Raw genomic sequence first — 12,296 nt, 5'->3', positions numbered from 1 at the left:
TTAGATTAAAAATTGGGTTGGCACAGTCATCAGCAAGTAACTTAAATAGAATTCCTTAAGGTAAGAAGCATTTTTATTATAGATTAGGGATTTACAATAAGAATTGCAGATTTCTACTTGCTTTATGTAAGGAGCACATACATGAAATGTCAAAAAGTCTCCAAAGTATATACATATTAAATATAACCCACTGAATTGTACACTCAAATTTGAAACACCAAACAGTAGATAAAAAGAAGCCCAAAACATTTTTTTTAGAGATGGTGTCTTATTTTGTAGCCCAGGCTGGAGTGCTGTTCACAGGTGTGACCATAGCACACTACAGCCTTCAATTCCTGGGCTCAATCAGTCCCCCTGAGTTAGTCTCCCAAGCAGTTGATATTTCAAGTGTGGACCACTGCACCCCCACCCCAAATTTTTTTAAAACAGAAATAGAACTTTAAAAACTTTAGTTTTAATTAAGCAAGCCATATCACTTTTTATTCCTATCTAATGCCATGCATACATGCTAAAATCTTAGATAACCCAAAATTATACAAATATATGTGAAGAGGTACAACTAAAAAGAACTATTCTACATGTACATATGCACTCAAAAAGTGGACAGAGAACCTTCCTACTAGCCTTCTCAGGCTCCAGAGCCACCAGGCAAAGAGGGGTCAGTGTCACGCTCAGCTGATTTTTCAATGCAGGATTGTAGTCTTAGGAAAGACTTACAATGTCTATTTTCAGCATTCTGATCTAATTGATAAGCTGTAATTAAATATTATCTTTTGATAATTGAAACTTTACCAGAATAGGGATTTTTTTCCATATATATATATATATATATATATAATCAAAACATTTCAATTTAGCACAATTTCTTTCAGTAGTCTAGATCTGCTTTTTCACAACCAGGTTTCTGTGAGAGGATTGAGCTCCAATGCTATAAGTCAGTGGTTCTCAAGGTGAGGTCCATGAACTAGCAATGTTAGAATACTTAAAAATACTTAGAAATTCAGATTCTCAAACCCTACTTCAAAACTCTAAATAAGCAATCTGTTTTAACCTCCAGATGATTTGAGGTACCCTGAAACTTGAGAACCACGACCTTAAGGCATCCATTGCTTATAATGAATTAATTTCTTTCATATTCATCTGGGATGGTACTAGTTATTTAGAGACATTTCAACCTAGTATAATTTCTTTTCATAGTCTAGAGAATAACCATTAAGTTTCAGACATTATAATTTATTCTGAGAAACTTGGAACATTGATCAACCCCTTCCCTCTCCCCTCCAAGATTATTTCACTTTATCAGTCTTAATTATTGAGTAGACAAACTAAGATATTGTTAGTTTTTTCTTACTGTGTTAGAGGCATATAAATTTCCGTTTAAAACTTCAGATAACAATAAGTATGCAATCAGATTTTGAATTTTTAATCTCTAGTTGGTTGTATATTTATTTTTAATAAAATTAAGTTCCTAAAGAGCAATAATTGTTTGCATATTTTTTTCCTTTAGAGTGTTAGATCATTATTGGAAATTTTGAATGCAGAGAGTAAATACAGGCCTCCCAAATCTTGTTTTAGAATGTATATTGGGTAGCTACTTATAAAAACCAGGCTCCTTTTAAAAGTATTATAAGAAAAAGTATTATAAGAAAGTACAAACAGTATGCCTCTTAGATGTCACTTCTGCTACAAAAAATGTGTTACATAACTTTTGTCACAATTAACTTTTTCCTAGGAGAAGAAAAGGTTAACAATTAACAATGTAGCTCGACAGTGGGACTTGCAACAACAACGGGTGGCCAGTATTGCTACAGATGAAGATAGAAAAGATTCCGACTCTCCTCATGACCCCTGTCAGCTTGATGGAAGCACCCTCTCTGCATTCCCAGAGGAAACAGGGTATGCGATGGTATTCTTTCAAGATATAAGCATCTTTAGATAATTGAATTTGGAGCGGGAATTAGAAACCATTTGACATATAATTATTTTTAAAGAGCTTTCTGAAGAAAACTTGTTGAAATTAGAAGTTAAGATGGAAAAATTGGAAATATAAATCTTACTATAATATTCTCCTAATTAAAACACTCTTCATAGGGCACTTCATATTTTTCATAGGGAAAAGCCTAGATTGCTTAACATAGTCTATGAGGCCTTTTGCTCACTTCATCTCTTTTATCTCATGCCATCAACCATCTTCTTCTGCTATTGCAGCATCACTGTCTTTCAGTTCAGTTACTTCCTACTTCAGAACCTTTCTTATAGGAATAGTGTTTTTCTGCCCTGACAGCAATCACTTCCCTGCACTATTTCTCTGATCCAGCCCTAGCTAACTTCAGCTCACCCATAGAAGTCTAAAGTTTAAATTTCACATCTTCCAAAAAAGTCTTTCCTGACTCCAAAGAATAGAGCAGGCGTCCTTTTTATCTCTCAGTACCCTGCACCTCCCCTTCTTAGTTCTTAACCGTAACTATGACCAAAGAACTAGTTGGTAGGTAGTTGTTTCATGTGTGTCTTCCCCATTAGAATGTAAGCTCCATGAGGAAAGGAATCCTGATTGATTGATTTAACTGCTGTTGTTCTGTCCTCAGCAGCCATCACAAAGCCTTACTCTTTAACTACTAGCAGTAAGCAATCGGGCATACGATCTGAATAGTGACTCCAGCTGTGCTCTAGACTATCTGTTCCAGTGACTCCCAACCTCTTTTCTTCTATGATACATTTGCCACATGATAACATATCCCTAGGTTTATGAGCAATGCTGAGTGCGTTATCTAGACTCCACATGTTTCTCTTCCTCTCAGAAAAGCATATTGGAATCAAGTAAATTCAGAGGGACATAAAGTATCTATATCTTTATAGTGCGTGTATAATTTAAATATGTATTTGTACAACTGTCCCTCAGTCTCCATGGGGGATTGGTTCCAGGACCCCTGCAAATATCCAAATCTGCAGATACTCAATTTCCTATATAAAATGGGATAGTATTTGCATATAAACTATACACATACTACCATATACTTGAAATCATCTCTAGATTACTTGAATAGTATCTAATACAATGCCTACACATCACTTCATTTGCGTGGATTTGGCATAGTACCTAGCATGTGGCAAGTTCAAGTTTTGCTTTTGGAACTTTGTGGATTTTTTCTTTTCAGATTATTTTTGATTCATTTCGTTTAATCTATGGGTGTAGAACCCACTGAGGGCTAACTATATTTACATAATTTAAAAATAAAGCCTAAAAATCAAAGATAGAATACATTTTAATTTTGTTTCATTTGATGAAGCATATGTGTCTTATTACCTTAACTAAACTCTGAAACACCTTTTAAAACTAAATACAATACAATATAGCTTTTACTTCAAGTTTTCAGCTGGAATTCTTTGACCCTTTCATATGAAAATATATATATAGTAAAGGAAGTAATTTGAGTGGCATGAGAATAATGTTTTAGAAATTGTCTAGAGTTATAGTCTAACATATATTTAGGCAGATATGCTTTTTAAATTTTAGTTATAGGATTAACTTATATCAATGTATTTCCTTCAGCTCACTTGGGATCCACATGTAGACCCCCTCTGCTCTTTCAGCTAGAAAAATAAGGCAAAAATAAAAATTCTAATAAGGGGACAATTTATATAACTAATATACCACTCTTATATAGCCCTGGAGCTATATTTAATATTATTTAAATGGTGAAATATAGTTTTACTTGGTTAGAACTATAACACTTTATAATGTTAAAACTTTATAGCAGTAGGTTGTAGATTTATGAAATAATACATGTCAGTTCTAATTTCTCTTTTTGAAAAATTATTTTTTTCATTTTTCTTAAGTTTCTCTGTTTCAAGTTTATCCAAGTAATCTGGCATTTTTTATTCAAAATTGTAATAAGGCTTTAAAATTTAGTCCTTCCATCCATTAATTTTTTTTTTTTTTGAGATGGAGTCTTACTCTGTCACCCAGGCTGGAGAGCAGTGGCACGATCTTGGCTCACTGCAACCTTTGCCTCCCAGGTTCAAGGGATTCTGCTGCCTCAGCCTCCTAAGTAGCTGGGATTTTACAGGTGCCCATGACCACACTTGGCTAATTTTTGTGTTTTTAATAGAGATGGGGTTTCACTACGTTGGCTAGGCTGGTCTCGAACTCCTGACCTCAGGTGATTGCCTGCCTAGGCTTCCCAAAGCATAAGGATTACAGGCATGAGCCAAAGCACACGGCCTCAAACTTATTTTTATACACAGTGTTAGGTAAGGATCTAACTTGATTTTATTTCAATTGACTAGTCAATTTGCTAATAACCTTTTAAAAGTTAAACTATTCGTTTTTTTGTGAGAATGCCATCTTTATCTCATGTTAAGTTTTAATATGTGCATGTTTTTCTGGACTATCTATTTCACTTACCCATTTTAATGCCAACACCAGAATCTTTATTATAATAACTTTGTAGTAAGTTTTCATAACTTATAGGGAAAATAGGCTTCTACTGTTCTTTTCATGTTTCAGTTACCATATACCTATTCTTCCATATGAGCTTTATTTATTTATTTATTTATTTAGTCATTGAGATAGCGTCCCACGTTGTCTCCCAGGCTGAAGTGCAGTGGCATGATCTTGCTTCACTGCAACCTCTGCCTCCCGGGCTCAAGCAATCCTCCTACCTCAGCCTTCTGAGTAGCTGGGACTACAGGCACACACCACTATGTCCAGCTCATTTTTGTATTTTTTGTAGAGATGGAGTTTTGCCATGTTCCCCAGGCTGGTCTTGAACTCTTAGGTGCTCAAGTGATCTGCCTGCCTTGACCTCCCAAAGTGCTGGGATTACAGGCATGGGCCACTGTGCTCAGCCTCATAGGAACTTTAAAATCAGTTAAAATAGAAAATAAATGGTGACAATCTTGTTCAAATTACATTTAAGTTTACTTATTAATTTCAGAAGAATTAACGTTTTTACGACAGTAATGTCACTTTGAGAAACATAGTATGTCTCTCCATTTTTTCAGGTCATTTTTGATATCCAGAGGGAGCTAACTGGGAAAATGTTGAAAGGTTGAAGGAAAATTCTGAGGAACTAAATGAGGTTAGAGACCATGAAATTATAGCAACTTTAGCCTGAATGGTTGGGTGGGTTTATTCCAAGAGCGCAGAGTAGCTAAGTATTAACAGAAGAGAAGCCAAATGTCTGATAAAGAACAAAGGCAAGGAATCAAAGACAAGGAATAAAAATTTTAAGTGTGATGACAAAGGAAAAGATGGAAATATTCGTCAGATAGTCTAGATGAGATTTTAAGGAATTAAAAAACAGAAGGTTAGCAATAGGAAGAAAAATTTATGTTTCTGGGACTGGAAGTCTAATTAAAGTTGCAAATGAGGAGCATATGAAGTAAGAGCATTAATATGTGCTGGAATAGTGGGAATTTATGGTCAGAGTAAGTTTTTGAGGTTAAATATTGAGTAAGTTTAGAGATATAACACATTTAAGTAGTGAAATCTAAGCAATATGGAAGCCATTGTTGTGTTTATCAGAGTGAATTGGTTGGAAAAGAGAAGAAGTGAAGGCCACCATAGGAGAGACAATCGGTTGAAATTATTGTAGACATTGAAGTTACTGATGGTAGAACAAGGTATGGTACCAGAGGCCATGAATCCTGCTCTCTTGTGACAGGGCTATTCACTGTTGAAGTTTTCCTAGTTTTGGCAGCTTCAGTGAATGCAGGAGTATCTTTTTTATTAAATGGCTGTTTTATCTGTCAAAACTGTCTCTGATCAGTGGATTGTGACTATGAACATGACTTTGATGACATTTTGAACTTTTAAAGTGGCATCTAGCCAAACATTTTATGACGCTGTAAAATAATTTAAAATTATAGGGTCTTTATGGTCTCAAAAACAAGCAAACTGTTCCAAGAGAAGGAGGAAGTATCTGTTAGTGAAAATTGTTGTGCCTTGTACTTATTGCCAAGAGTTTCAGAATTTTTATTAGGAGTTCCACAAAGTCTGAAGCTTTTAAGAAAGGAGCATAGAGAAAGAGTTTCGGAGACATGGGAGAAGTGATGCAGGGGTTCAGTGGAGAGGATGTAAAGAGTAATGATGAATCATTAGGAAAAGGATGCACAATTTCTGGCAAAAGATTTACTTTCTACAAATGTGTGTTTAAACTGTCATGGAAACAATGTTACATTCTCTTAGTTTGATTCTTTTTTTAATGACCTAAAAACTAGCAAGTTGGATAGCCACAGAAGATATTTATACATGAAGGTAGAAAAAATAAAATTTTGGGGACAGATAGTATATAACTGGTAGAGATTATAATGTAAAATCAGTTACTTATAACTTCTGCTGGTTGTAGATTTTTCTTCAGTTTAGTTTGTAGCTATCTAATTGCTGTAAAATCTCCTAGAACTGAAATTTAGAGATATTTCTAAAAGAACTTATTATACCTTGCATTTTGTCTAAACCAGGAACTCTTAACCAGAGCATCCAGTTTGTCTTTTTGAATTGTAAGTCCTTATTTTAATTGAACTCCTTACAGCATTTGACACAGTTGAAACTCCTCATTCACCTGATTTTCCTTTTACGTATGTGGCTACTCTTTTTTTTTTTTTTTAAGTGGTATTTTACTGGCCCCTTTTCTGCCAAATCTTTAAATGTATATTACACAATTTTTTAATTTGTAAGATTTAAGATATATTACTTGCTATAATAGATGAAGATTCAGCTCTCTCACCTCTTTTCCTCCCCAGACTATATATCTATAGTTGTTTTATTGGTAGCTTTTATAATATATACATAAATCTTTATTTTTTATTTTGCCCACTATAGGCAATAGCTCTCAAGTCTGCATTTGCAAGATGCATCTATCCATTTTATTTTTCCCACTTTGTACATTACAACTTCTGTCAGCTATACTTTTCTAATTTCCCTTGAGATTTCTTCTTTCATCCAATCGTTGTTTAAGATTGCAGTGTTTCATTTTTACATATTTGTGAATTTTCCAGATTTTTTCATTGTGGTCAGAGAAGATATTTTGTATGAATTTAATCTTTTTAAATTGATTGAGACTTGCTTATGGCTGAACATATGGTCTATCCCAGAGAATGTTCCATGCGTACTTGAGAAGAATATGTATTCTGCTATTATTGGGTGGGGTTTTCTATATATGTCTGTTAGTTGGTTTTATAGTGTATTTCGAGTCCTCTGTATACTTGTTGATCTTCTGTCTAGTTGTTCTATCCATCATTGAAGGTAGGGTATTGAAGTCCCCAATTATTATTATAGAACAGTTTCGTCTTTCAACTTTGTCCATTTTTGCTTCATGTATTTTAGGCGTTAAGTGCATATATCTTTATAATTGTTATACTTTTCTTATGGATTGACAAATTTTTCAATATAAAATATTCTTCCGTGTCTTTCATAAAATATTTGCTATAAAATCTATTTTACATAATATTAGTAGTTACTCTGGTTCTCTGTTGTTTACTGTTTTCATGGAATATCTGTTTCTATCCTTTCCATTTCAGCCTGTTTATGTCTTTTAATCTTGTAGAAAGCATATACTTGGATCTTTAAAAAAAAAAAAAAAAATCCTGGCTGGGTGCAGTGGCTCATGGCTGTAATTCTAGCACTTTGGGAGGATGAGATGGGTGGATTACCGGAGGTCAGGAGTTCAAGACCAGCCCGGACAACATGGTGAAACCCCTTCTCTACTAAAAATACAACAATTAGCCTGGCATGGTGGTACATGCCTGTCATCCCAGCTACTCAGGAGGCTGAGGCAGGAGAATTGCTTGAATCCAAGAGGCAGAGGTTGCAGTGAGCCGAGATCACCCCACTGCACTCCAGCCTGGGTAACAGAGCAAGACTCCATCTTGGAAAAAAAAAGTCCTTTCTGCTAATTTCTGCCTTTTAATTTGGGTAGTTTAATCTTTGAAGTCCTGATAAGAAAGGACAGACTTCTATCATTTTGTTATTTGCTTTCTATCTGTTGTATATCCTTTTTTGTTCTTCAATTCCTTCATTGCTTTCTTCTTTTGTATTTAACTGATTTTCTTAGTGTACCATTTTTTATCCCCTTTTTGTTCCTTTTACTATACATTTTCTAGCTATTTTCTTGGTTGTTACCCTGGGGATTACAATGAACATTTTAATTTAGCTAGTTAGAATTAATACCTCTACTTGTAGTAGTATATAAAAACTTTGCTTTTATTTAGCTCTACTCCTTTTCCATTACTGCTTTCAGAAATCGTATCTTTAAACATTGTGTGCACATTATAGATTTATAATTATTTTTAAGCATTTTTCTTTTAAATCGTGTTTTTAAAAGAGGAATTACCAACCAAAAATTTAGTAATACTGGCTTTTATTATGTACTTATGTAATTACTTTTCTTCATGTTATTTATTTCTTCCTATGACTTCAGATTACCAACTAGGGTTCTTTAATTTCAGTGCAGAGAACTTCTTTAGCATTTCTTGTAGGTCAGGTATACTAGCAACAAACTCCCTCAGCTTTTGTTTATCAGGGAATGTCTTCATTTCTTTATTATTTGTGAAGTCCAGTTTTGCCATATATGATTCTGGGTTAACAGGTGTTTTTTTTTTTAATCTTTCAGCACTTTAAATATGTCATCCCACTACCCTCTGATCTCCATGATTTCTGATGAGAAATCAGCAGTTATTCTGATTGAGGATCCCTTGTCCATTATGAGTCACTTCTCTCTTACTACTTTCAAGTTTGTCTCTTTATTTTTCATTTTTTTAGACAAAGTCTAACTCTGTTGCTCAGGATGGAGTGCAATGGCGTGATCTCAGCTCACTGCAACCTCCACCTCCCAGGTTCAAGCGATTCTTCTGCCTCAGCCTCGCAAGCACCTGAGATTACAGGTGCACACCACCATGCCCAGCTAATTTTTGTATTTTTAGTAGAGATGGGGCTTCACTGTGTTGGCCAGGCTGAACTCCTGACCTTATGATCCACATGCCTAGGCCTCCCAAAATGCTGGGATTCCAAGTATGAGCCACTGCTCCTGGCCTTATTTTTGTCTTTCAGTGGTTTGGTTATGATGTGTCTTGGTGTGGATCTATGAGTTTATCCTAGTCAGAGTTCACTGAGCCTCTTGTATATGTTGTTTTATGTCTTTTACCTTCTGGGCTGGGGTATTTTCAGGCTGCTTGGTGCCAGGGGGCTGTCTGGTTTTATGTGTTTTATCAGATTTGGGAAGCTTCTGGCCATTATTTTTTCAAATATTCTTTCTGCTTTTTTTCTCTAATGTCTGTCCTTCTGAAACTCCCACTATGTTTATGTTGGTATGCTGGATACTGTACCACAGTTTTCCTGGTTCTGTTCATTTGTCTTTATTTTTTATCTTACCCCACTCCTCGGACTACGTAATTTTATTGAGCTATCTAAGTTTACTGATTCTTCCACCTGCTCAAATCTGCTGTTGAAGCCCTCTAGATAACTTTTCTGTTATTGTACTCTTCAACTCCATAATTTCTATTTGATTCCTTTTTAATTTCCATTTCTTTATTGATATTCTTTATTTGGTGAGACATCGTTCTCTTGGTTTTCCTTAATTATTTGAGCATATTTAAAATAGTTAACTTAAAAGTTTTTGTCTAGTAAGTCCAATGTCTGGGCTTCCTCAGGGACAGTTGCTGTTCATTTCTTTTTTTCCTGTGAGTGGATTATACTTTCTTGTTTCTTTGTATGCATCATATTTTTTGTTGAAACTGGACATTTATGTGGCAACTCTGGAAATCAGATCACTCCTCCTCCCTAGGATTGGTTGTTGCTGCTTGTTTTGATTGTTTTATTCTATTTGTTTAATGACTTTCCTAACTATTTCTGTGAAGACTTTATTGTTTATCATGTGTATCCACTGAAATCTTTGTCCCATTAGCTTAGTGGTCAGTTAGTGATTTTCAGAGATTTTCTTAAATGCCTGGAAGAAAAGGAAAAAATAAACCTCTCCCAGTCTCTATAGACTGGTTCTGTTTTGAGACGCTCTTTCTCTGCTTACCTAGGCAGTTTACCACTCTACCTTAACCTTCATTCCTGCTTTTGTGGAACCTCAAGATCAGCCAGAGGTTAGGGTTAGGGTTAAGGATAGTGCCTTCTCAGATCTTTTCCAAACATGTGTCCAACCCTGGACATACATGTGGCCTTTTAGATTCCCTGGACTCATAGGAGCTTCTCAAAACTCTGTTCCTCTAGATATCCCCTTCTCCAGCCTCTTCCTTCTCAGTGTTTTTGGTCTGTCTGTTGCTTGTTGCAGCTACTATCCCGGTGGCAGCTAGTACATTTTTGCCTTTAAATACTTTCAACAAATGCCACTTAGAAGCTGCATAAGCCCTAGGGAAGCTTCAAGGCAAGTGAAACAAAGGCAAGCCCTTGAGCTAATCCTGCAGAGAGCCACCAAACATGTCAAATCACACAACTACAATTTTTTGAGAATATGGCCTGCATTGCTTCCTCTGTTGCCAGCCACCTGCACCAGGAATGTGACAAGGCCACCACCAAGCTGGGGAGTGGGGAATGGCAACAGGGTAAGTTAGAATGCTTCAGAACTCTCTTATTGACATTCAACAGTTTTTCTTTTCTTCATTGTTTCCCTGGTTTTGTAATTTATTAGATTCTAGATTTCTGAAAAGGTGATTTTGATTGTTTTTGGGTGTTTTTTGTTGTTGCTAGCATATTTGTTGCTTTCATGGAGGGATGGAGTGTTTTGGAGTTCCCTACTCTACCATTTTTGCTCTCTCTTTGGGATTCCAATTTGGCAATATTCTATGAGCTATACTTTTATATTTCAAGATTAATATAATTTATATCTGTTCTATAATCATAAAACTTTGTCAGTTGGTATCATTTAAATTGGTAACTGGTAAACAGTATTTAAGTTTCTATAATGTAACTATTTCTTACTTTACGTTATGTAGTAAGCTATGATTATATCTCCTTTTCTGCTTCCTAAGCCACTCTAAGAATAGCTGTAGCATCAAATTCAAATGGACACCGCTTCATGATACCTTAAAAGTTGTGCAAACCCATGCCACATATTAGTTTGCCCCATATTTGAGCCATGCCTTTCATAGATAGTTTGTTTTTCTTTGGAGTTTCTGATTGCCTTTTTAAAAAATTGAACAAAGAATTTTACTGCTGTTTGTACATTTCTGATTTCTAGAATCTACTCTTTTTGAAGATTGTCTCTGTGATCTAATTTAGACACATCATTTGCTTTTGGGCAGTTCTTTATAGATTAATATTTTGCATCATATTATTAGCAGCCTTTGGTTTTTTTCTTGTGTTATTTCTTGTGTCTTTCTTTTATCTTCAAATATTTCTGTCCTTTCAACCTCTCGATGGTAGAGTTCTTCAGATTTTAGTTCTGGGCTCTCTTTACACTCTCTGCTTTCCCCCAACGATCTCATACATGCCTTTGACTTTAAATACCATTTATATACTGAAGACACAAAAATATGTGCCTGTTCCTTTATGGTTTACCAACTTAGATAGTGTTTAGGAAAACAAGTCCTTATCACATTGAAATTTAAAAAATATTCTCCCATTTTGTCTTTCTAAATATTTAACATTTGGCCTTTTATATTGAAGTTTTTATTATACCTGTAATTGATTTTTATATCTGAGGTTAAGTTCTGATTTGTGTGTGTGTGGGGGGGTTTCCTTCCATAGGAACAACCAGTTAACCCTAGTGCTATTTATTGAGTGTTCTTTCCTTTCTCACTGAACTGCAGTGCCACTCTATGAGACTTCCATTGGCAGTGAGAGAAGTAGGTGGGAGAGTCCTTTTACAGGTCTTCAATTAATGCCCGTGTTGGGTCTCACTTCTCACTTGCATCCTCCATCATACTTACCTTAGCTCCTTTCCAGAGTTCCACTGAGCAATTTGGCTGCCATCTTTTCCTTATTTCCAGTGCATATTTAAGAATACAGCTCTTTTTGACCCTTCCTCATCACTTAACACTTTTTCTTTCCAGCTTCCAGAAATTTGCTGAATTTCTGGAAATCTCCTGCTGCCGATAATCTTCCTCTACTGCGCTTGTTGTTGCTGTGTGTTTACGCCTTTTGACCCCTTCAGTGGGGTCTTGGAGGAAGAGGTTTTAAGCACGTGTACTTAATCTATCTGCTATTTTTATCTGAAAGTACAAAGTAAAGAATTTTAAACATTAGTGATTATATTACTACGTTTTCTGTAAGTCTTCAAAAAAGAAATACATTTTATCATTTGAGACCCTGAATGATAAAATTTAATGCTTTCTTTCTTTTTTTTTTTTTT

General features: G+C 35.2%; 1 protein-coding gene across 8 annotated transcripts in view; it reads left to right on the top strand.

Annotated features, from left to right (window-relative positions):
• The window catches only part of LRRC49 (leucine rich repeat containing 49), a 138,671-nt gene that overhangs the window by 99,883 nt on the left and 26,492 nt on the right, over window positions 1–12,296 (top strand). For all 8 annotated transcript variants that reach the window (XM_037745566.1, XM_037745568.1, XM_017548145.2 and 5 more), the window contains one exon: window positions 1,733–1,896. In XM_037745566.1, coding sequence (XP_037601494.1) covers window positions 1,733–1,896 — 164 coding nt within the window. The remainder of the gene's footprint in view (window positions 1–1,732; window positions 1,897–12,296) is intronic.

Source organism: Cebus imitator, unplaced genomic scaffold (genome assembly GCF_001604975.1).
Source record: "Cebus imitator isolate Cc_AM_T3 unplaced genomic scaffold, Cebus_imitator-1.0 Scaffold203, whole genome shotgun sequence".
NCBI lineage: Eukaryota > Metazoa > Chordata > Mammalia > Primates > Cebidae > Cebus > Cebus imitator.
This window is presented reverse-complemented; position numbering and strand designations above follow the sequence as displayed.